Raw genomic sequence first — 24,888 nt, 5'->3', positions numbered from 1 at the left:
GCACATCTCCTGGGTGTAGGACACAACTACAACAGGGACTCTACCTAACAGATGCAAACATTATAACCTAATTGTTTGTACTTTACTTTAATCTGAAAAAAAAAAAGTTAGTTATAAAAAAAAAAAAGAAAGTATTTAAGGACATACTATACACTTAGCACTTAGCTATTCAGATTATGGAGCTTAGGGTCATCATCTAGCCCATAAAAGAGCCATTTGTGTATATGTCAAACTGCTGAGTTGATGACCCTTGCCAAGGGGTAACAGCATGGTTGCCCCTGTTTGGGGCACAAATAACTTGAGTGTTTCCCAAACATCATTAAATGTCAAAGTATCCTGACTCTCAATTTGGTCCAAACTGGGCAAGGGAGGGAGTAGAAGGCTAAAATTAGAGTCAGCTAGCATAGGATCTTAATTCTCAAGGTCTGGATCTCCTTATAAACTCCGGGATTTCTGAAAGCACCCTTCCCCAGAGTTTAGGCTGAAACCCAAAGCCTTCTGCCTGGTTGTATACCATGGAGTTCCCAGCATCACGAAATCACCCTTAAGCTAAAGACTACAACATCTTCATTTATCACGCATGGATTTCATGTTAACCCCACCATCTCTTGCTGCGTGTTGAAAGGTAAAAATAGTGAGTCATTTAAATACCTGATTATAGAGATGTTGGCGTGGATGCGGAGAAAAGGGCACACTTCCACCCTGCTGGTGGGAATGCACACTAATATGTTCCTTCTGGAAGGACGTTTGGAGAATACTTAGAGACCTAAAAATAGACCTGCTATTCGATCCTATAATTCCTTTACTAGGTTTATACCCAGAAGACCAAAACTCACAATATAACAAAGACATCTGTACCAGAATGTTTATTGCAGCCCAATTCATAATTGCTAAGTCATGGAAGAAGCCCAAGTGCCCACTGACCCACGAATGGACTAGCAAATTGTGGTACATGTATACCATGGGATATTATGCAGCCTTAAAGAAAGATGGAGATTTTACATCTTTCATGTTTACATGGATGGAGCTGGAACATCTTCTTAGCAAAGTATCTGAGGAATGGAAGAAAAAGTATCCAATGTACTCAGCCCTACTATGAAGCTAAATTATAGCTTTCACATGAAGGCTATAACCCAACTATAGCACAAGACTATGATGAAAGGGCCAAGGAAGGAGAAGGAAAGGGGGAGGTTAAGGTAGAGGGAGGGTAATGGGTGGGGCCACACCTAAGGTGCATCTTAGAATGGGTACAGGTGAAACTTACTAAAGGCAGAATACAAATGTCTACATACAATAACTAAGAAAATGCCATGAAGGCTACGTTGAACAGTTTGATGAGAATATTTCAGATTGTATATGAAACCAGCACATTGTACCCCTTGATTGCACTAATGTACACAACTATGATTTAACAATAAAAAAATAATAAAAATAAATACCTGATTATAAAGACTCTTACTTTTTATATCGCAAACCTATCCCTTAGGTTTTCATTTCATAGTTTACATTCCTAAGATATAAAATCAACAATAGGGAGGCGCCTGTGGTTCAGTGAGTAAGGCACTGGCCCCATATACCAAGAGTGGCGGGTTCAAACCTGCCCCGGTGAACTGCAACAAAAAAATAGCTGGGCGTTGTGGCGGGTACCTGTAGTCCCAGCTACTCGGAAGGCTGAGGCAAGAGAATCGCCTAAGTCCAGGAGTTGGAGGTTGCTGTGAGCTGTGATACCACAGCACTCTACCTAGGGCCATAAAGTGAGACTCTGTCTCTGCCAAAAAAAAAAAAAAAAAATCAACAGTAATTAAATTTTTAGAGTCTGTGAGTTATTTGTTATCTTCATCACCAGAATAATAAAAGCCACTACAGAGCTTCTCGTGAACTTCATAAGGAGATATTATTATCATCCTCCATATACTGAGGATGAGATTTAAGCACTTTGTTCAGGGTCCCCTCCCACTGGTACTGGAACCCGGAGCATCCTGGAGCCCACATCTCCGCCAGCGTCCTCCACCCCCTCCATAAGGCTGCTGCTGGCCAGTGTTGACGAGTGTGCTGGGTACCTGCCAGGCTCTGTGCCAGGAGCTTGCTGTGGATTATCTCCTTTTACCCTCCACGCCCTGATATGGGTTGTTATGGCTTTATTTATCTTCTGATTGAGGGACCTGATCCGAGAGAAATGGGTGATGCTCCAGTGTTTGCATTTACCTTGTAAGCATCTGGGCTGTGGTTTGAACCTAGGGGGTCTGTGCGCCCTCTCCTGTGTGTCCTGGGCTCTCTTCAGCAGACTTTGCATTCTTGTCCACCCTGCTCCCTTTGCCCAACTCCAGAGTCAAGGTCTCCTAGATCTGTCCATGTATCAGTTCCATCAGGGCCTGTGCCCACCCCAATGCCACCTCAAAGTCCCATTTGCCATCTAAGGTAACGTATTCACAAGTCCCAGGCATTAGGAACTGGGCATCTTGGGGACTGTCCTGTGGATCTCTCACATGAATCCTGCAGGGTCCTCCTGCTCTTCCTGCTTATATCTTCCTCCCTTCCTCATCCCTGGCAGCCAACGTGACCTTTTAAAATGTAAATACATCACCTCCCCAGGCTGTGATCTGGTCCAGCCACTCTCTGGCCTCCTCACCACTCCTTCAATGGTGCTGGCACAGTCCCATCATAGTGGCTTTCTGCTCCTTCTTCATCAGCATCTGCACCACCCCATCACTGGCTCCCTGCAGGTTGCTCCGATGGACGGTGCCTTCCTCCTACACCTAAACCAGCGCCCGGTGCCAGTCTCTCCCCTTAGCGTGGTTTTCTTTAGAGCATTTCTTATGGTATGGGCTTCTTTACTTTCAATGCCTCTTTCCTTTCCCTGCATTGTTAGTGCAAAAAGGCAGCTGATGTCCAATACCTGGGACATGGTTCAGAGTGTGGGCCTGATACACAGGCTAGGATGGAAGGAGGGAGGGAAGGAAGGAGGAAAAAAAGAAATGATAGAAGAATTTGTTGACTATTCTTTTTGTGGTTATTATCTGGATGATACTCTAAGTAGGAAAGAGATCATCTTGACCTCCTTCAAATGCCTATGTTTTAATTATAAAATTTCTTATTGTTATATAGTATTTGTACATATTTATGGGATGCATGTGATATGTGGTTATACACATAGAATTTGTAATGATGAAGTCAGGGTATTTAGGAAATCCTCTGCCTCGAGCATTTACCATTTCTGGGTGTTGGGAACATTTCGAGTTCTTCTAGTTGTTATGAAATACAAATTTTTTAGAATAAAGCTAAATGTTCCTAACATCTGAACAGTCCCACATGAGCACATACTTCAAACAGCAAGTGTAATCACCCAATATTATCACATCTGTCACTTAGAAGCTGTGTGACCAGCCGCCCTCTGTACCTCAGCTGTAAAATAGGGATTGTAATGGTGCTACCCTTGTGGGGCTATTATAAGAATTGTGTTAGTTAATATTTATAAATGTACTCATAAATATTAAGAGCCATAGTCAGGGCCAAAGTCAGAACCATATAGTGATTTATTAAATAAAAAAAATTTTACACTTAAATTCAAATCATTCTCTCTATTCCTCACATCAAACCTTTGTGTAACCTAGAAAGACATTTGGAAACTTTCAGGTTTGTACTTGAATGAATTTATTCTGCCTTATTATAAAATACTAGTTATAAATTCCTGTGAAGGTAAAGTGGTAATAGTGTACCTTTACCCACTACCCCCCCACCAATGATCATATTATTACCAAATAAATGTTTTCTCTGAGGGCTGGGGCTGTTACAATGTTTTTTAAATAATGGGATTATCAAGTTTAGGATTTTGTTGGCTCGGAGGGCAAGTGTGAAATCTTGAGGCTGGCTCTGGGGTTTGAAACTTGACACTCATCAGTCACTGAACTCATTAGGTCATCTCCTTAGAAAAGCTGCTCCCCCTTATTAATGAAAAGCCTGGTCCATTTGTTTTGGCTTGAACCCACTTAACAGTGTCTTTAATTCAGTGGCAGACTGTTTTGCTTGGAAGCTAGAGAGTCCAGTGATTTTGGAATAAGTTTAGACTCTGGCTGGAAGTTCCCAACTGAAAGTTAAATGACTTCACCCAGCAGTGGTTGGAGGCTGAAGCCAGGAAGGGTATTTGGAAAGTGGATTTTGAGTACTGGAGACTATTCATGATGGTGCCTTGTGAGACAAGACCTAGGCTTTGTGGGAGTGACATGGACTAACCATCTTATTATTCTGTTTCAACGCTGTACTGTGTTTTATTTAAACGAGTTTGACATGCAGGATCCATATTTGTTTTTCGTTTGTTTGTTTTAGAACAGAATAAAAAGCACTTTCAGGCTATTTCTGGGAGGCAAAACCAGATTGAAAGGATGCCTACTGTGTGTAGATGCAGGGCAGGCACTTTCTGGGGGAGACCTAGTGAAGGACGGAAGGCCAGGTAGACGTTAAGTCAGAAGCTTTGGTTGGGAGCCCAGGGAAGGGCAGCTCTCAGAGCAGAGAGCAGTGATTTTCAACCAGTGTGCCCTAAGAGGACCTTAGGTATGCCAAGAAAATTTTTAAAGAGCATTAATTCAATGATTTTTGAAAGTAGTTCAAAGCACAGTAAGTATATTCTTTTCTTTACTCTTTTTTTTTTTTTTTGATCAACATAATTTAAGTGTGCCACAGAAGTTTAACTATAGGTTCAAGTATGCTGTGAGATAAAAAAACATTGAACAACACTGGCATAGAGAGGGTAGTAGGCAGCTGTTGGTTGTCCAGGTCAGAGGGGCTGCCGCTGAGCAGGAGCTGCCCAAACAGCCTGTGCTCTTGCTTTAGTAACCAAAGGGGGCTTTCTGGCTCCTGGAGAGAAACCTGTTCCCTCTTGCCTCCCTCAGTTCCTCTGATACTCTAAACCTCAGAGTAGAGATTTTTTTTTTTTTTTTTTTTAACCAGAGGTCCATAGTTCTTCTAAGAATGGCCTTGTAAGAATTCAAGAAGTTTCTGAAACCCCAGAAACTGCACAAAATACCCTGGGTGTATGCCTCGCTCTGGGAAAGAATCCATAGTTCTTACCAGATTCTTAAAAGCATTCTGGGACCCGCCCTTCCCTAAACCTTAAAATCTCAGTTCTAGAGGGTAGCAAAAACCACCCAGAAGAAAACTTTGTGCTTCTGTCTTTTTTAGTCTCTCATGATACTTGCAAAATTTGGCATAGCCAAATTGTTGCAGAAAGGTGTGTTACAGCATCAAGACCTTGGATTGCAAACTCTGCAGGTAAGAGATAATGACCAGGTTAGGAGGAGTCAAGAGCATCCATGAGCAAATGCTGGTCTTGTCTCACCAGCCACCCTGTGTACAGGCCCAACTGGTGCTCAAGAGAACAAGCCACTGAGGAGTTTTCACTGGCACACAGGCTCATCTACACAGAAATGTGTCCAGAGGGATACAGGTATCAATCAATAAATAAGATTATGCTCATAGTTATAAAATAGCATCCCTTGAGCTCTTGTGATATGCCAGGATCTTTGGATATCTTATCTCATTTGATTGTTCCAATAATCTTATGAAATAAATACTATTATCTTTCCCATCTTACAGCTAGAATAAGCTCACAGAAGTCAAGTAAATTTCTCAAGGTCATGAAGTGGTAAGAATTGGAACATAAGGTCAAGTTTGTCTCATCAATGCTTCCTCTCAACTTAAGTAGATTCATCACATGCAAACAACCATCATTGTGGCTTGTGGGACACCGATTAATCTGATAGGATCCCCTTCAAGGCTGTGACATTATGATTTTTAGAGTTAACTGAAAGAGTGACAAGCCAAGCAATCAATTTGCAAGCCACACACTATGTTAGGAATTAGAAGGAATAATCTCTTTCAGACAGACAGGCATATCCAGAGAGGGTGGGATTTCTAGAACTCCATGAAGTTAACAAGAGGAGACTTGGGAAGTTAGAGGAGGGAGGGGGAGGCTGCATTCCAGGCATAGCTCATGGTATGAGAAAGCACCAAATTTGGAGTGGGACAAACAGATGAAGAAGGTGTCAAGTTCTCTGGGGAGGAATGGAGGGTACGGGAGGCCAAATACAGGGTAAAGCTCTAGCAAGATGCTCTGGTGACTTAGCTGAGTCCAACACAAAGAAGAACTATCCCAGAACCCCAGAATCTCCCTTCCCCGCCTAAACCAACAATGGGAAATCACATACAAGGATGGGGACAGAGTCACAGATGGAAATTGACTGCCTGATCTATAAGAAGGCCTTCGGTTCCATCAGAGAACTCTCCGATCACAGGGAAACTATCGCAATGGCAAGGACTTGTCCACATGCAAAAGATAGTGTAACAAGGCTTTTCTTTAAGGTGATGAGAGGTGAAGAACTAGAGGAGAAAGGACAGTGCTGAGTGGGAAGAAAGGAAACCAAGAAGAACCAACAGGAGGCATCTGGGTTGCAGCACAGGCAGTGAGAATGATTTTATCCCCAGTTATGAGAGGCACAGCACTTGGTCCAGGCCAGATGGTGGCATGCAACAACTTCCCCTCTCACCCCAGAGGAGCTGCCCCTGCAGAAGCAACTGATATGACACCCCAAAAGAGAGCAAGCTCAACTTCGCAGTAGAAATGGCTCTGCCAGAGGCTCCCCTTCTTCTTTCCATGGGAGCAGATGCCGCTTGCTTTGGGGAGGTCTGGGGTGTCGATGAGTCTCCTTCCTGAAGGGTTAGACCAGTTTGGGAAGTTCATGGGAGTCAGGTAACTGCTTTCTCTAATACACAAGGTCCAAAGTCTTGTTCCTGCTCGTGGCTCTCTCAGAAGGGAAGGGTACGAATACCCCTGTGAAAAGACCCCCCTGCGGCCGGTCTGCACAGGGTCCTCTGAAGCGGCTCACTTCTGTGTGCTGGCTCGCACAGCCTTCTTCCAGGGAATTCCACAAAGCTTCTGGCTCCCAGTCAAGCATTTGCCTTTGTGTCTACTCTCTTGCCACCCCCACTTCCCTAAGTATGCCTGCCCCTCTAGGGGGATAAATTTAGCTCTGAATGAATGCAGAAGGGAAAGCACGTGAAAGTCAACACAGCCCAAGTAGATTCAAATATGGGTCTGGCAGACACACAGCTGACACAAAAGATCCACGTTTTCTATTTCCGTCTCCCTGCTCATCTTTCTCCCATCTCATCCTCAGACCACTCTAGCCCTTCTGCATGTATTTAAGCTAATTAAATGTAGGGCTATTTGTCTTCAGACCCCAGAAAGCACAAATGACTGGAGTGATGGAGAAACATCAAAGAGTGAAAGGGAGCTCTGGCTGGTGCCGTTTGTTTCCACGGACGGTTTTGAATCTCTTAGAAACCCATCCAAAGCTTGGAAGCATCTTTCATCTTATGTGTTAGCACAGCCTTTTCTCCTGGAGGATAGAGCCTGGGGCAGCTATAAATTTTGCGGCATCTTCCAAACATTCTTCCTCTGACCAGTCAATCATCACATCTCCAAGCCCCAACTTTGAATCTTTTATTTTCCTGTAGTTCTTCATGCTCGGAGAATTTATCATTCTCAAAGCACTTTCTCATTCATGAGCTCCTTTAATCTTTTTTTTTTCTTTGCAGTTTTTGGTTGGGGCCAGGTTGGAACCCACCACCTCCAGAATATGGGGCCGGTGCCCCACTCCTTGAGCCACAGGCACCTCCCTGAGCTCCTTTAGTCTTACAAGAGTCTTGTGGGGATAGTTACCTTGCTGTCAATTTACAAACAGAAAACGTGTTCCCATTTTACTAATAGAGAACCTCAGTTCAGGGTAGGTAAGTCAATTGTATGAGGTCACATAGAATGGCAGAGTAGAATTAGGACCTCAGGTAGAGTCATTGTCTTGTGTTAATTCCACTCTACACTTTGGGAAAAGGCAGTTTGTTCAGGAGGCCCCAGCTAGGAGGGTTGCACATTAGTAAGGAGGAATGTTTGAGACTATCTGGCTATTCCCTTTCAGTGAGACAGGTTCAGATTATCTGGACACAACTTTTATTGCCAGTGTGTGGATGGTGGACATGCAAGGCTGAGACCTCTATTTTTCCAGAGGGTGTCAGGTGGGCGCAGCATCTGTAGGTGGTGGGAGCTGAAGCTAGGCCTTCCCAATTGCATTACTCATTCCCTAGCCAGCACAGTGGACAGGATTTAGTGGGTAGACTATCATCCCTCCACTGCCAACCCTGCAGGAAATCTCTCTCTTGTCAGCAATGCTGACTTGTACAATGTGCATGGCATTATCAAATCATGGTTAACAATGAAAAGTGTAGATTGCCACACTACAAAAAGGGATTCTAAGCTGACGGGGCACATCATGGTCATTGTGCTAAGGCAAATTAGGCTGGCCCCTAAGCTCTCTGTGAAGCCAATGACCCAACTGTGTCTATTGGCATCAGATAACTGGACCAGAGTCTTCCCAAAGACTTTATAGTTTGTAGCTAATTCATGCCCAATCTGAGGATTAACTACACCTCAGGAGCACCTTTAATACGTAGGCATGCATTATAGTTTTCTTCCTAAATTAAGCTTTCTTTTCTATCTTTTCCTACGACTTAATCCATTTCCTCTTAAAAAAATAATCCTCTCCTAAGTCCTTTTTATTTGTAATTTTAAACGGACCCATTCCAAAAGATAAGATCATAGATATCTATGAATCATTAAAGTTTGGTAAAGAAATTTCTGTACAATAAATGGCCTAGCACAGAATCTTCTTTTTCAAAGACGAAAAAAGAGAAATACTCACCAATGTGAGAAATTTTAAGAATACTGATAGTTCACTTAAAAAAAAAAAAGCCTACATATATGAGTGGATAAAATCAAGCCATTCATTTATTTGGTCTATGCCACTTATAGTAAAGTAATGACTGGATTGAGTAATTAGGCCTACCACTTCTGGGGTCCATCTTACAGTTGATCACAAGCATTTTGTATCTGTTATCATTGTTTCTTGCAATATCCCTGGGAAGGGGCTGAGATTCTAACTTATCTTTGGAGGTCAGATCTTTTCTGTGTCATGTCTACCTCTTACCTCCTGATCCCACTTTTTAAAACTTTTATAATTGGCAAGACTATTCAGAACTGGCATCCGAGTAACACATTATTGTCCCCAAACCTGTTTGATACACTAGCCCAGTGAGACTGGATAGCACTTATTTTTATGGCCATGTTACAACTAAGGAAACTGCAGTTGTGATCTATTATGTGATTTGTGCAGGGTATCACAGCAAGCTTCATGTGGAAGAATCTCTAATGATTCTGCTCTAATTCCTATACACTCTCCTTATACCACCTAGTCCCCTCTACCTACTCACATCAATGAACATCCTCTGTCAGAGCTAACCAAGAGAAAAGGAAACCATCATGGGGAAGCACTAATATTCATTCTAGCCAAATTGTTAATTGCTCATTTTCAATCTTCTATGTAGAAATCTTAGTCAAAATATACCTGTAGCAGCATCCAAGCTAGTTTATTTTCACACTGGAGTTCTGTTTTCTAACTTCTTCGTCTGTCTTCTTGCTCCATGGGGACTCCCTACATGGATCTACCATTTGAATCCCACACCTACTTGAAATCCCATCAATTTTCCAAAATTGCTGACAACCATAGGAGCCAAGAGGACCCCAAGCAGTGTTGGCCTTCTTTTGATTCTGTGTGGCTATCAGCTCTGTTAGAAATGACCATGCATTCCCAAAAGATCCCAGGCAAAAGAGAGCTAATACAAACACAAACATTTAGGGAGACACTGGCATTCCTTTCAAAATTAATTTTCTCAAAGAAAAACTTCAGGTTGCTGAGAAATTTCCCACTCTTAGCTATTGCCCAATGAGACTTTAACTTTTACTAATACAATAGGCCTTGGCACATCATTTTCCCCCTTGGTTTACAGAATTCATGTTTTCTCCCAAGGGAACAGGCTATGATCATTTCTAATTGCCAAAGGCCTCATGTTCTAAAAATAGATTCTGAAATTTTTATTAACACAACGTATATTTTGCATATCTAACATTCTGTTTTGTATAATGTTTTTGCAATGTAGGACCTATCATTAAAAGCATTAAACTGGACGGATGGTGCTTATGCAACACAATTTAACATCTTAGCAAAAACTAGTAATTCATTATATATACCATTGTAATGCATCTTTGCAGATTTTATTTATTTATTTCTGCAGTTTTTGGCTGGGGTTGGGTTTGAACCCACCACCTCCAGTGTATGGGGCTGGCACCCTACTCCTTTGGGTCACAGCTGCTGTCCACTTTGCAGGTTTTAAGTATTTGGGGGGCAAATAGTCACCAGTATAGGATGGCACTAGCCTATGAATTTTTTGCAATATGAGACCATAGTCTAATGTCTAACATAAAATAGATACACAATAAACATTTATTAAAGAAATGACTTAATTTATGCTGTAAATGTCTGCATTTGTAATGGGTTCAACGATTTTAAGATACTGAAATTTAATGATTTGAAGGGAGAAGTGTCGATAGAGAAGAAAATATTTTCCCTCTGCTCCTTGACCAAGCTTTGATCATTTTATATGCATTCCTGTTTCACTTAGGGCCCTTAGTCACCAGCAACAGAAATGGATTCTAGATGATAGACACCAAAAAAGGATGAACTGAAATTGTATTCAGTAGTTTACAGAATAGATGGGAAATCTAAAGAACGAAGCTCAAGGCAATAGGTGAGACTAAAGGAGAGCTACTAGCCTGAAAGAATTGTCTAAAATGCCATCTCTTCAAAATTCTTGGTAGGTGCATGTGCCTGATTGAGGCCAGACTGCATGCCATGCCATAGCTTCTGAGGAAGCAAATGTCTCGCATTTTGCAGATTCCGTGATGGGACAGGGCTCTGTCTGTCACCACGGCTCATGCTATGGGAATTCCCCCCAAATGAGAAGGTGTTCACAAGGTGGGCAGTCAAAAGAAAAAAGGAAGAAGAAAAAAAGAGCCTGATGGACTTCCTAACTGGCCAAATCCCCAGTATCTAGCATTTTTTTGAATTTCCTCTCTCATCTGACCTTTTGCCATACCTGGTTTGACAATCCTAAATACAACCATTGCTTATTGTGAGCCTCAAGCAGTTAAAAACCATTGAAGAAATGGATTAACAAACCCTGGTATATGTATACCATGGAATATTACTCAGCTGTATATAAGATGGAGACTTTACAGCTTTTGTATTAATCTGGATGGAGTTGAAATACATTCTTCTTAGTAAAGTATCACAAGAATGGAAAAACAAATATCCAATGTACTCAATACGAATATGAAGCCAGCGGATGATCTAATACACACCCACCTAAGAGAAAAACTCAAGTCAATTCAAGTTGGGGGGAGGGGGGCTGGGGGAGGAGAATGAGAGAGGGGAGGAGGGGAGGGGATTGGTGTGTTTCCACTTAATGGGCACAATGTAAAGGTATATGGCACACCTCTTAGGTTTGGGACATAACTATAAGAAGGACTCTACCTTATAAATGCAAACATTGTAACCTAGTTGTTTATACCCTCACATTAACCTAAAATATAAAATATAAATAAAAACCACTGAAGAAATACATAGAATTTGCCATGAATCTTTGGTCTGTCTATTCCTAGTACATTTGATTAATGCAATGGTTCCAAACACATCTCTAAGCTCCACCTCACCTTGTAGAAATTTAATTCTGTATGGGTATTCAGGAGATTCTGATGCAGACTTCTGGTTAGGAACCATGTTCAGTTTTTTTCATTTCCCACAGCTCCTTTACACACCATTTTGTATTTTTATGAGGCCCTACTTCTACCCCAAACCCATCAGTCTCAACCAATGACCCATCCAGGCCACCAGACACAAACTCACTCATCCTTTCTCTCCCCAGACTACCACTGCAAATTTCTTCTTATTTTACCCACTCCATCCTCCTTCCCTGCTTCATTTTTCCTTTTTTCCATGGCTAACCTGGCCAGCAAGGCTAACCTGGAGGCCCTCGGGCCTAATCTTTGATGAACACTTACCTTCTCTTTTGACTGTATCCTTGGCCTTGCTTCCCTGCTGTCTAATTCCCTTTGACCCCCAAACATTCAAATCTTCCCTGACTTAAAAACTTTTGACTACAGCCGTATTTCCATGAGCTACCTTTCTCTTCCCTCACCTTTTCTTTTCACAACTGAAGATCTGAAAGGAGCAGTTTGTACTCATGGGTGCTTTTCTCCCACTCCTCACCTTTTCCTCAATTCTCCTAAGGGTTTCCAGACTCTCCCTCTGGACACTCATAGCTTCCTGACTGCTGGAGCCAATGGCTGGTCTTAGTCCACACCCTCTCTGACCTCTGAGTTAGAAACCTCTGTCTTCCTCTTGCAGCTTTTGGTGCAAATATCTCCTGATTTCTCCTGTTCATTCTCAGATGACACTTGATCAGTCTCCTTTGCTGGGCTTCTCTCTTCTTGCTCTATGTTCTCATCTTGGCTACTCTCATTTCTTGAGCTATGACTGCAAAGTAGATGACATTCAAAGGTATGTCCCCAACCTTGATTCTTCTATTCTAAAGTTCAGATCTTTCCATCACCTCCAAAGGGTGTCCAGTGCTCTTCTCCTTCCCCATTTCCCTTCCATCACTCCTTTTAAAAACATCTTGTGGTTAAATATACAAAACATCAAATTTACCATTTCAACCACTTTGGAGTGTACAATGTGTGATATTAAGTATATTCACATTATTGTGTTCCATCATTCCTTTGTAATATCTGTATAGCTAGTGGAAGGGTCGGGGGGGGGCAATTTCTGGTTCACTTGTTTATTAGTAGGGTCTGCTCCACCTCCGTGACACTGCAAGCTTGGTGCTTAGTGGTTAAGAACATGAGCTCTGGGGGCGGCGCCTGTGGCTCAAGGAGTAGGGCGCCGGTCCCATATGCCGTAGGTGGCGGGTTCAAACCCAGCCCCGGCCAAAAACCACAAAAAAAAAAAAAAAAAAAAAGAACATGAACTCTGGAGAGTCTTAGCTGAACCTGGCAGAACCTCTCAACCTATCTCTGGCCTCACTATCCTCATCTTATATTCTCTACTTTCATTGGGTACACAGTCACTCTAAGGAAGTAATAACAGATTTATTTACTTGTGAGAAAACCTCCCTCAAATAACTTATCTTGCTGGTGGTGGTGCTGGAAATGAAGAGAAAAATGACACGTTTGAAGAAAGTGATGGATCTCAGCCAGAAAGTAGAGGTTTCTGATGTGTGGAAGCGGGATGTTGAATCTGGCATTGGTTTGGATTTACGAAACAAACAGCTCCACCCACACCTGTTATGAAAAAGAAGGGAAAACAATCAGGAAAGTGATTTGAGCGCATCCACAACTCAGTCAGAGTGGTAATTGCTCATCAAGTGACAGTAAAAGCTCCCTGAAAACTGAAAGGGGTGGGGGGATTACTCAGGAAACAGGTGACTTGGGGGAATTTGATGTTGCATGTATTTTAAAATGTTAGTAAATCTTGCATTTAGAGAATCATCACAGATACCAAGAGGCCACACTGGTTTTTCTCCAGTGTTCATTTCATTTTATGGAGGAATACTGGGATCCAGGAAGCCCCTCTGTACGTTAAGAGACATTTTGTTTGTTTTTGGCATTTATTGCCTTTTGTACTGGGTCATATCCATGTCTCACATCCAGCCCGGAGCCTGTCACAGAAGATCCACTTTGGTACCACATGGTATCATATTTAGTAAAGAACAGATAAAGAATCTTAGTGACCAGATCCTAGCTTTCCTTTCAGAGACAGTGTATAGAAGTGAAAACCCTCAAAGAGTTTCAGCCCAGACGCCACAGGATAGAAAGAGCAGATGTCTGTTAAGCCCTTCACAGAACACCTTTCTATACCTTATCTCATTCATCTCTAAGGACACCTCTGTGAGGTAATTGTGATCCTCCATTTTTTGGAGATGAGGAAACTGAGGTTCAGAGTAGTTACGTGAGTTACCCAAGATTTCATAGATGAAAGATTGTCAAGTCCAGCCTAGCTGAGCACCCAGGACTGCAAACTCTGGGCTGCCTTTTAAGCCACATTTGGCCTCACCAGAAGGGTGGCCTGTTTGGAGATGCATATACTCTGCCCCGGGCTGACTCGATGCTGTGGGCTATGTGGGCGAGGCAGCCCTTCCCTACTGGAAATGTCCCCAAGTGTCTGGCGTGAGCTAAAAGGCACCCAGAAGACCCGGTGGCCACAGCCCCGAGTTAGGGCACGTGCTCGGGTCCTGCATTCCACCCCTCCACTGGCATCTGATCGGCAGAGGCGCAACCTCCACTTCGAAGTGGGCTCCACTTCGACCCCAGTGATCGCACGTCCCCTGGGCGCGCCAGCTGTGCGCCCGCGCCCCAGGTTCCCACTCGCTCGCGAGCCGCCCGCCACCCGCCCGCGCTTCAGGCGCCCGCTGCTGGGGCCCCCTGGGTGTTTCCTGCCCTCCAGGAGCCGCCCCTCGCCGCGCCGCGGGTCCCCGACAGCCCAGGGGCGGAGCGAGGCTCCGAGACGTCAGGGCGGGAGCGAGAGCGGGGCGAGCGCGCCCTCCCGGCGGTTGTCCGCGGCCGGCGTTCTCGGCGACCGTGAGGTGCAGGCGGTGGCCGCGCTGGGGCGCAGCCAGGCGGCCAGGCGGGCGGGGGCCAGAGGCTGAGTCCGCTGCCCTGGAGCGGGTCCCCAGGCGCCCCTCAGCTCTCCTCGGCGTCTAGCACAGCCCCCCAGGGGTGCCCATCAATTTCTTTGGGTGACTACAGCGTGTGTTTTGTTTTTTTCTTTTTTTCCCTGCCTGTGTGCCCTTCTCCAGGATGGCAGAGGCGGAATTGCACAAGGAAAGGCTGCAAGCCATAGCAGTAAGTCCACTTTCGTTTTATTTTCTTGCTCTATTGTCTGGGGTGGAAGGGGACCCCGAGGGTTTCGGGGTGAGCGGCATTCCAGCACAGTAGCCGCAGGGCGTGCGTTTCGGGGTTGAAAGTCTGTCAGGGCTCAGCTAGCTGCCTTTTCTTTTCCAAGTCTGTGGCTAAGAAACCCCCAGGGTGCGCTTAGGACTGGGGATTTGACTATGGGAGGTTGGCTTAGAAATAAGATGCTTGCTGCTGGGCTTTGGGGAAAGACTAAACAAGAGTCCTGGGGTGGGGGGCGACTCCGGGAATATTACCACTCTGGTGTTTAGGAATAAGCTGACTTCATACGCTGGAGATGGAGAGCGCAGCGACCCCAACTGTGGCTGCCATCCTTCTGCGGAAGGCTGTTAAGTGAAAAACCAGGAGTCAGCTCCTCAGCCAGCCACGCGGTAGAACCTGCTTCCAGAAACCCAGAACGTTAGTTTTCCCTTCTCTGTTTGATAGTGACAAGGGCATTGGTTCAAGTCACCACCCAGGAGGGGTCTGGGGATTCTTACAACGACTGGGTCCTGGGAAAAATATTGCAAGAGAGCCTCCCTCTTACGGGTGGATTATCTGAAAACCTATTTTCAGCATACAAAGGAGCAACCAGTTTTGGCAGAGTTCACATGTACTTTCAGAAAAGTGTACCCATGTGCATCTTGGGTATAAAAAAGAACTCTCTGAGACTGCCTCGATTTGAACAATCTTGCCAGTGTGGCCAATGGTCCAGGGATGTGGTATTTTTATGGGAGTCGCCACAGCTGGATTATATATTTCCTTTGTGGATGAGGGAATGATTACTGCTGGTATATGAAATAATACCAATTAGAAGAGAAGGTCTGTTAACATGTTGGCTTGAAAGAATCTCCAGAAATTCTTCTATCAAAATGCCCCCCTTTTTTTTCTTTTTGGTCCAGGAGTTCCCTGGAAACACATTTTAAATTTGTTGGTGAAATAGTGTGTAATGTTTTAGAAGCAAAGTGTATTAAAATGTTTTCAAAAGCCTTTTTGGACAGATTTTTCATTGGGAAAAAGCGCACAAATTCTTCACTGGGAAAATGCAAAAAATACTTTTTGTAAAGAAGCATTTGATGTGCTCTCCAAGGCTCTGAGACCCTCTTTTTCAGACTCCTCAAATCCGAAGCATCGTGGAGACTTTAACACTGAAGAGAGTCATGTTTGCTGGCAATGTTGAAAGGTTATGGTTTGCCTATTAGGCGATCTTTGAACTGGGTGCTCCGAACTCAGGATGGTTGGGGATTTTTTTTCTTTTCTTTCCCTTCCCCCGTGCATGTGTATTTTGGTGGTTCATGAATGGTTTCTCAAGTTGGTGGCAAGGCAGTGTGGCCGGTCTGTCATGAACTTGATAAGAATGGAGATATTGAGTTATCCGTACCATGTAGCTGGTGGGTGTTTTGTGTAAGTGGGATAATAGGCTGCTTTAACAGTTGACCAAGTGGCTGCTCCCCCAAGCGCTCAGTTACTCACAAAGGCTGCTGCTGAGGGTTTCCAACAGTTGTCACATTTTCTCCCTTTGCACGGTCAGCTTTACTGGATGTCTGAGGAACAGCTGAACCCTGTGAAAGGGCTTGCTTTCCAAACATGGAGCCAGTAGCAGCTACCAGGGAGGCCACCCCTTTCCAAGTACGGTTGAGTAATCCCTGCAGAGGCCAAGCGGATTTTCAAGAAAGATCCAGGTAGTCTTTGGGAATGCTCTTGAGTATGTGAGAAGAATAAACACAGATATTCACTCATGCCTATTTGGTTGTGGGATTGAGTTTGTCCTGTGTAGCTGGGGAGCTTTTGATGATTCTTATGAATGTGTCAGCATTGGTGCATATTTACAGTTGGCTTTCCGTATCTGTGGGCTCTATATCCACGGATTCAGCCAACCCCGAATGGAAAATACTGGAAGAAAAAACAATGATGGCTGTGTCTACTGAATATGTACATTTTTTCTTATCATTATTCCCTAAACGATGTAGTATAACCAACTATTTACATAGCATTTACATTGTGTTAGGTATTGTAAATAATCTAGAGGTGATTTAAAGTACCTGGGAGGATATGTGCAGGTTATATGCAAATACTATGCCACTTTTTTTATTTAAAGAGAATCAGGATCTCGCTATGTTGCTCAGGCTGGTCTCAAACTCCTGGCCTCAAGTGATCCTCCCACCTTTGCCTCCCAGAGTGTTGGGATTATAGACATGAACCACCATGCCTGGCCCACTCTGCCATTTGATGTGAAGAACTTAAGCATCCTCTGATTTTAGTATCCAAGGGGCATCCTGAAACCAGTTCTCAAGGGTACTGAGGGACCACTGTGTTGTTGGGGCAGATTTTCTAACAGTGATACCCCTATGTGTGTGGCCATATCAGTAAATGGTTTTGTGCCGTGTTTTGGTCTAGCGTAGTCTCTCCAAATGTGGCAAACCCTGCCTTTCTTTGCCACTTTCCTAGGGGACTTAGGGGACCCTGAGGAGCTCACAAGCCTGGCATTCTTGACGTCCCTGGAGGTGTGCAGGGGTCGGGGGGAGAGGATGAGTTCTCTCATCTTTGGCTCCTTGGGTTGCTCTCCCAGAGGCAGAGCAGGTAGACTGGGACTCCAGTCCGCAGGGGCTTGGGCAATCTCTCGGGCTGGCTGTAAAGTTTCATTTGATGAGGGAAGCACCTGGCATGCAGATGTTGAGGCAGAGCCCTTCATTCCTGTCTACGCTGCTACCTTCCTGGTCCTGACATGCAGGGGTGGGGGAGGAGGAGTAGAAGGAACATCTCTGCAGTTGAAAGAGTAGGAACAGCTGTTTTTATCCTTCCCTTCAACTCTGAAGGCCCAGGCTTCACCCAGCGTCGATGCTTCTACCCACTTCCGATAGAGGCAGGGATTGTCATTTGAGGATTCATTCGTCTGCTGGCTCAGCAGATATTTACGGAGTTCTTCCTTGGAGAAAGTCCTGGCAAAACTGAAAAGTCAGTCCCCAAGTTTCCATCACCAGAGGCACGCTTTCACCTTTGGCACACTTAATTTTTGAAAGGACAGACGTCCTGTGATCTAAGACATTTGTCACATGATCATCTGTGGGCTTTTCCCCTAAGGGGAAGTACATACTTAGAAACTACGATGCTTTTGAATCTTCCAGGTGAGTCTAGAGACTAATCAGTGAGAGAGGATGGCTCTCATTCTGTTTCTTGCCCAAAGAAGGCAAGCAGGTTCATCTTTGACCACTATCGCTGCCACCACGTGCTATTTTCACCTATAAGTGAATCCATAATTTACAGATTCCCCAATCTGTAAATTTAGTACATAGCAAAATGCCTCTGCAAAGAAGGATGTGAATGCTAATCTCTGGAGTAATAATAATACTTGCTATTTACTGAGCATTGTACATTCATCAATGTGCTGAACGAAGTACTTTTTGTTTTCCACCTAAACTATAAACTATTGTTACTGCCCAGTGAAAGTACTATAAAAGTGAGCACCCAGGAGGAGCACATGAAATAAACCAACCTCGAGGAGTTGTGAAAACACTTCCCCAAAGAGGAGACATTTGAGTAAGTTCTGAAGATGGGGTAAAATAAAAGGTAAAATAGCATCATAGCCTTCCCAACTATCAGAAGGTATTTATTGGTCATATGTTCATCATTTATTTGGAACAGTCTGAGGAAGAGAAAGCCAAGAGCATGAAGTTAAGTCAGTAGCTAAAGGCACAAAGTCAATAATGAGACTGAAATGCTTTTTAACAAGTATTATCTCATTTAATTGGGATAACAAGCTTATGGGGTAGGCACTATTATATTATTCTTATTTTATAGATGAACATTAGAACTGGCCCAACATTAAACAGATATTGTCAAAGGCAAGATTTGCACATTCACGTCAGCCCCAATTTTGACTATTGCCCTGGACTCCCACCGCAGATGGTGACAGCATCTCACACTTGCTACGAGAGCTCTGTGCAGGTGGTTCCAGCAGCCACGTGAGAGTCCATAAGGGAGCAGCAGACTCATTCCACAGCAGTGGGAAACCTCAAGACAAACCAGGTGGCCCCTGTCCTTTTAAGAGCCTTCCAGGCCTGGGTTCAGTACATGGAAACACCCAACATAAACTTTAATCGAGAAAGTAGCATTCCCATGGGGCAGAAGTTGTGTCTCTGTGGAAACCAACTTTGGGGGAGGGTGTTATGTCTGCACATCCAGGAGGAAGATAATCTTCCTTGGGCATGAGTAAAAATAACTAAATGTTATGGAGATCATCTTGGGCAAAAGCCCTAAGAGCCATGTGGGCAAGGCCTCAGGCCAGCAGTGGGGTGTGTTTATTATATGTGCTAAAATATGAAATGCTAATTTAACCCATGCTTGTTCTTTAGAGAATTTTGTCTTTTAATGAGAACCCACTCTGCTCAATAATAACAACGATCTTTTGCATTTGTATAGTGCTTTACAATGTAGGAAAACCTTGCACATGCTGCCCTAATTCTGAGGCGTGCAGGGAGGGTCTCGGGTGAGCTTGTACTGTGAGAGGCAGAAGAGCTATATTAAGTCCCAGTCTCTCCTGACTCCCAATTCCTTGTGCTGATGGCACATCCAACCTTGGAGGGATGCTCTGATGTGGGCTGAAACTGCCATAAGGGTCCTACAGAGCTAAAATTCTTTGGCTGGGAGGAGAGAGATGGGCTTGGAGGTATGTGGGCTTGCATGTTCCTCTGTGGACTCTGCCCTTTGTGAGACCTCATGTTAGACCTCTCTCCTTCAGGAATCTTTCATGCAAAGGGTGCAGTTGGTGGGTCCATGGCTGTCAGCTGATCCTGTTCTCTCCCCTGTAGTCTTGGGTATAGGTAGTTGTTGGCTTAGGCTGGCTGCACCCTGAGCTTACGGAGTTGTATTTATTGGCTTTTCCTTGCATTCATTTTTGCATGCCTCTTTTTGCCCTGGAGCATTAAGGCTTTGAGAACCAGGGTTGGAGGGTCTGGCCAGGGTCTAAGAAAGCCATTAGCCTGCTTTTGATCCAGCCTTTCTAAATTGGCCTGGCTAGCCTAGGCAAAAGTTCTTAGGATTTTCATACTATCCAGCCCAGATTCCCAGGATGGGGATCCCTCATAGGTGTTAAAGACCCAAACCCAAATCCTGTGACACTCTGATTCATGTGAGGACCATCCCCACATGTTTTCCTTGTGGACCTGTGTCTTTGGTACACAGCTGGCAGAGCACTGGAGAACTCAGAATCCTGGCTGTTCATCTGTTATCTGTTCTATCTCAGAAATACAGATGGCAGCCTGCTTCTAAAATAACATGTTAAGGCCTAAAAAATTGTTTACTTGGGATACTGGTGTTGAGGAAGGGTTCACCCCAGCTGAGTCTGCAGAGCTTCCCAGGGGATTGGGTGACACTTTGGGCCCGTTCAAGGTCACTGCTGGGTCTGGGAGTGCCAAGGCAGGCCTTACACAAGCATGCACAAGGGTCATATACCTCGCTGGCCACTTATTTGTACCTCTGAGTATGTTAGGCCTATTGGGACAAAGAGCAGCAGCTCTGGCAAACTTTAAAGTGCTGTGAGAAATAGAGCGGTTACCATTTCTAAAAAGTCATCATAAAGAATAACTAAGCGGAGATTGTGGATTATGGCTTGTCATTTTTGTTTTTTTGTTTTTGTTTGTTTGTTTTTAAAGCAACCAGGGCTCAGTAGAGATGCTTCTGCATTTCTCTAGGGGCTACTTAACACTTTGGGGACCACTGTTGTTGCTTCTTTAAACTCCACACGTTTCATCACTGATCCCTTTTGGAGATGTTGATCCACTTGTCTGGCAGTAAGAGTTGGTAATCACGTGGTGTGAAATTTGCCAACACAGCAAATGGGCACTGATATACCTGGAGAGGGGTCTGAAGGGCCACAGTGCCTCACAGTCGGGCAGAGTAGGTAGGAACATGGGTTCCAGTATCAAGAAGGCCTGGCTCAAGCCCTGGCTTTTCCTTTAGTATCTGTAGGATATCATTGTACCTCAGTTTCTTCATCTGTAAGATGGGGATAATGGTCATACTCATGTCATAGAATTGTCGTGAAGGTTATTTGAGAGATTTCGTGGGAAATGCTCAGAGCAGGCATGTAGGAAGCACTCACAAAAGTTTCCTATTTATAATAAGAAATCAACAAGTCATACCTGATGCATCTTTAAACAGAAAGTGGACACAAATAGTGAAAATGGATTCTATTAACTTCTACACTTTTCCTAAATTAAGCAATTTGATGAGTATTAGGAAGTCAGATCAATATAGTAGCTACTGAGAGTTTTCAGAGCATAAGGATAGTAATAGTCATGAGATATAAGTTTGTTTATAGTGAGCAGGAGTTGCAAACCCAAAAGGCTTTAGGGGCCAGCATGCAACATGAGTGAGTGACATAGAACCTGGACAACAGAAGCTACCTCGGAAAATGTGGGTCCTGTGTTGCCAAATCAACTCGTTTTTAGGGGAAACCAGAAAAGTGATTTATTAAATGGGAAATCTTCCATTTAAAAGGGAATAATATCAGCTAGTTTAAAAATTTTAAAAAGATGATACAGGACATATTTTGGGATTTAGTTCCAGACCACCACAATAAAATGAATATTATAATAAAAAAAATTAGAAAGATGTATGGTCACAACAGGTTGATGTTTTGTGACCTTCAGATGTTGGTGGAGCTTTGAACTTTACAGAGTGCTTTCCTTATGTGTTGACTTCTTTAGATTTCATAAGGATACAGCACCCCTAGGTCTTTTATAATGTTGTAGAATCAGGTTGTATTTTCACCATGACTTTGTGATTTTGGTGTCCAAATGTCTGGATTGCTGGGAAAATCGTGCTTATTTGCTGTATCTTTTGACAGTAAGTGTGAGCCCTTGCCATCACTGACATTGTGTGGCTCAGAATACTCATGTGTAGGGAGGTGATAGATCTCTAAATTTTTTTTTTTTGTAAAGGCAGAGTCTCACTTTTACTGCCCTCAGTAGAGTGCCGTGGCATAACACAGCTCACAGTAACCTCCAGCTCTTGGGCTTACGTGATTCTCTTGCCTCAGCCTCCCAAGCAGCTGGGACTACAGGCGCCCACCACAACACCCGGCTATTTTTTTTTTTGTTGTTGTTGTTGCACTTTGCCCGGGGCTGGGTTTGAACCCGCCACTCTCGGTATATGGGGCCCGCGCCCTACTTGCTGAGCCACAGGCACTGCCCGATAGATCTGTAAATTAACAGAAAAATCTAAAGGACAACCTTTGATGTGGTAAGTTCCTGCTATTGCAGAAGAATCTCTGAGAACCTGTACTCAAGGTATGCCGATCTGATATGCAAACCTAGGCCTATCTCACATCAGCCAGATTGATCCTGATTTATTATCAGGCTCAAGTAATAATGCAGAGAGATTTTGCTGAGCTCCAGACTTATAATAGGAGGACCTACTGCTTGGCATAGACTTTTTCTGGTTAGTTATGGTGTAGAACAGTGACTCTCAAACTTCAGTGCATTGAGATCACCTGGGGGGCCATACTCCCAGAGGGTCTGATTCAGTAAGTCTGAGGTGGGGCCTGAGAATTTGCATTTCTGGTGAGTTCCTGGATGACACTATTCCCAGTTGCAACTTCTGTTCTGGGGAATACACTTTCAGAGCCACTGGGCGAAGTGGTTGGAGATCAATAAAGTAAAGGAAGATTATGACCTGGGTACTGATAAATATCACATGCCCATTGCGATTTAGCCAGGACTTTGCAAAGTATTTATATTTTGAAGAGATGAAATGAAAGTTGGTCTAAATTAGTGGGAGCCTTAAACATAGCCCAGTTTGAAAGTGATGCTGTTGTGTTATCATGTCAGGTGGCTGATCAAGAGGTCTTTGTCTTGGGAACTTGCTTCGATCTATTTAATTAAAGTGACATTTCTGTCTGTTAGTCATTTTATGACACCAGGTTGAAGGATTTGCCAGGGATAGTCTGGGCAGGTTGGGTTTGGCTGAGATGGTTTATGTGCTATTGGCTAAAAAGTTTTGGAGGGTTTGCCTGTGATTGGCTGGGCAGGTTTGGAGGGTTTGCCTGTGATTGGCTGAGTAGGTTTGGAGGGTTCACCTGTGATTGGCTGGGTAGGTTGGGAGGATTTAGTTGGAATGGGCTGACTGCAATTATGGGCAACAAAATTCCCCTGGGCAGACCTTAGGAAATACTTCAGAGAGAGAAGAAGTCATGCGATGGAGAAGAAATCCCCTTTGAGGAAGGTGTGTCATACCTATGATGGTGGCATAGATGCAGAAGTCCCACTGAACTTCTCCTCTGCTTTCTGAAGCCAGATTCACTCCAGTGAAATCTGGTGGCACCTTCTCCAGCCTGCTGGTGCTAATTCACAGTGTGGCTGCTTCTTGCACGAGCAGCTCTCCTGGGATCTCAGGATGAGCAGCAACTGGTGTGCGTTTACTCGATGATGGTGAGCAGTCCTCCTAAGCCAGTCTGTGTGTGCACAGTTGTGACTTGTCATGAGCATATCAAAGAGCAGTTTATTCTCCCAAGGATGTTGTGCAGGCTCCCCTCACCCTCACTTGTACCATCCATTGTTTGAAACCACTCTTCATCTTTGGAAGAAGTCAGCCTTACTTAGTCTCTTTGTCTTGAAACACAAAGCCCAGAGGCAGCACTGTCCTGGATGAAGCGTCCAAGGTCACGGACAGAGTGTGGGTGATAGGCCACACAGCACAGGGCACTTTACAGAGGAAAGGCCACTCAGCAGTGCCGTGGGCTTGGGAGAACACCACACAGCTGAGACCTATTTGTGACAGGAAATGCCGGCCGGAGCAGAGGGTGGTGTGGGGAAGCATATGTTGGAACTACATATGTCCTTGGTTAGTTATCATCTCAGTAGTTTTCATTAGCCTCATGTTGAATGTTCACAAGGAGATTGTTAAATATCCACACACAGAAAGAGAGACAGACACAGAGATGAGACTATAGGCTATTTACATAATACCTGAATATAATTAAAAATCTTCTGGGTATCAGGGTTTCTATGGCACATCGGAGCTTATCCAGGGGGAAGGAATAGGGAAACTGGTACCTTTCTTTGTATAAGAGAGAAGGGGAAAGAAAAGCCATATGAGGCCCTAAGATAAAAGCCCCAAGTGGAGATGAAAAGGTCACAGGCCAGACCTCAGAATACATCTTCCTGTTCATCATTTCCCCTGGGGCAGCCTGTTTCATTACCCTGCAGGCTTTTCGGCTCTGGACAGTCTGTGCTCTACCAAATACCTCGAAGACATTTGTAAAGACTGCCCTTACTTTTTTGCTGAGAAGGGGGAGGAAGCCCTTAAACTAATTTACTTACTCTTCTAGGTGGGTGGGATTTTTCCCCCCTCTTGCTAAATTATAACCAGTCATCTAAGTATTCACTTTATTTTTAAATTCAGGGCTGAAACTTAAAACTTTGAGGGTTACCAAAAAATGTTATTCTTAAGAGAAAACCATATGCTTGAAAACTTAACCCCTTTGCTGGTAGGCAGGGGATTTTCTTTCTCTGAGTCTGTCCACAGCTCTGAGGCCAATGTACACCAGACAGGACTTCAGGATTTGGGCAGGAGGTAGTATGCCTGTCCCGCATGTGATGTGACAGAGAGGCCAGAAATCAGGAAGGTCCCTCTTGGCTGAGTGGCATGAACTCAATCCCATGGCTTCCCTCCATGCTTCTGGTTGGTTTTAAACACTAAGCTTTTGTGGCCTGACTTTCATCTTGGGTTGATAATACCTGATGCCTCAAATGGAGCGGGAAGTGCTTTGAAAATCGCCTTGTTCCCTTGGAACTGTGAGACATGTCTGAAAAGCTCAAGGCTAACATGAATGGACCTAAAAAATAATAAATCCTACTTCTGCAGGTAAACAAGCACTGTGGTATAGTAATGCTGCCATCACCTGTGTAACCGACAGGTCATACACAGGCAGCCTTGTCCATGAACATTGGTGTCTGAGCATTTGCATTCAATTTCAGTGCTGTCAACCAAATAAAACT

General features: G+C 44.1%; 1 protein-coding gene across 4 annotated transcripts in view; it reads left to right on the top strand.

Annotated features, from left to right (window-relative positions):
• PALM2AKAP2 (PALM2 and AKAP2 fusion) overlaps positions 1 to 24,888 on the top strand; it is a 524,781-nt gene that overhangs the window by 147,483 nt on the left and 352,410 nt on the right. For 3 of the 4 annotated variants that reach the window (XM_053566193.1, XM_053566191.1, XM_053566188.1), the window contains exon 1: positions 14,589 to 14,842. In XM_053566193.1, coding sequence (XP_053422168.1) covers positions 14,798 to 14,842 — 45 coding nt within the window. In that variant the 5' untranslated portion in view covers positions 14,589 to 14,797. Of the gene's footprint in view, positions 1 to 14,588; positions 14,843 to 24,888 lie in introns of those variants that run through there. The other variant, XM_053566186.1, reaches the window with a different exon arrangement.

This window comes from Nycticebus coucang, chromosome 2, assembly GCF_027406575.1.
Source record: "Nycticebus coucang isolate mNycCou1 chromosome 2, mNycCou1.pri, whole genome shotgun sequence".
Taxonomy (NCBI): domain Eukaryota; kingdom Metazoa; phylum Chordata; class Mammalia; order Primates; family Lorisidae; genus Nycticebus; species Nycticebus coucang.
Note: the sequence above shows the minus strand (reverse complement) of the source record. Positions and strands in the feature narration are given on the sequence as shown.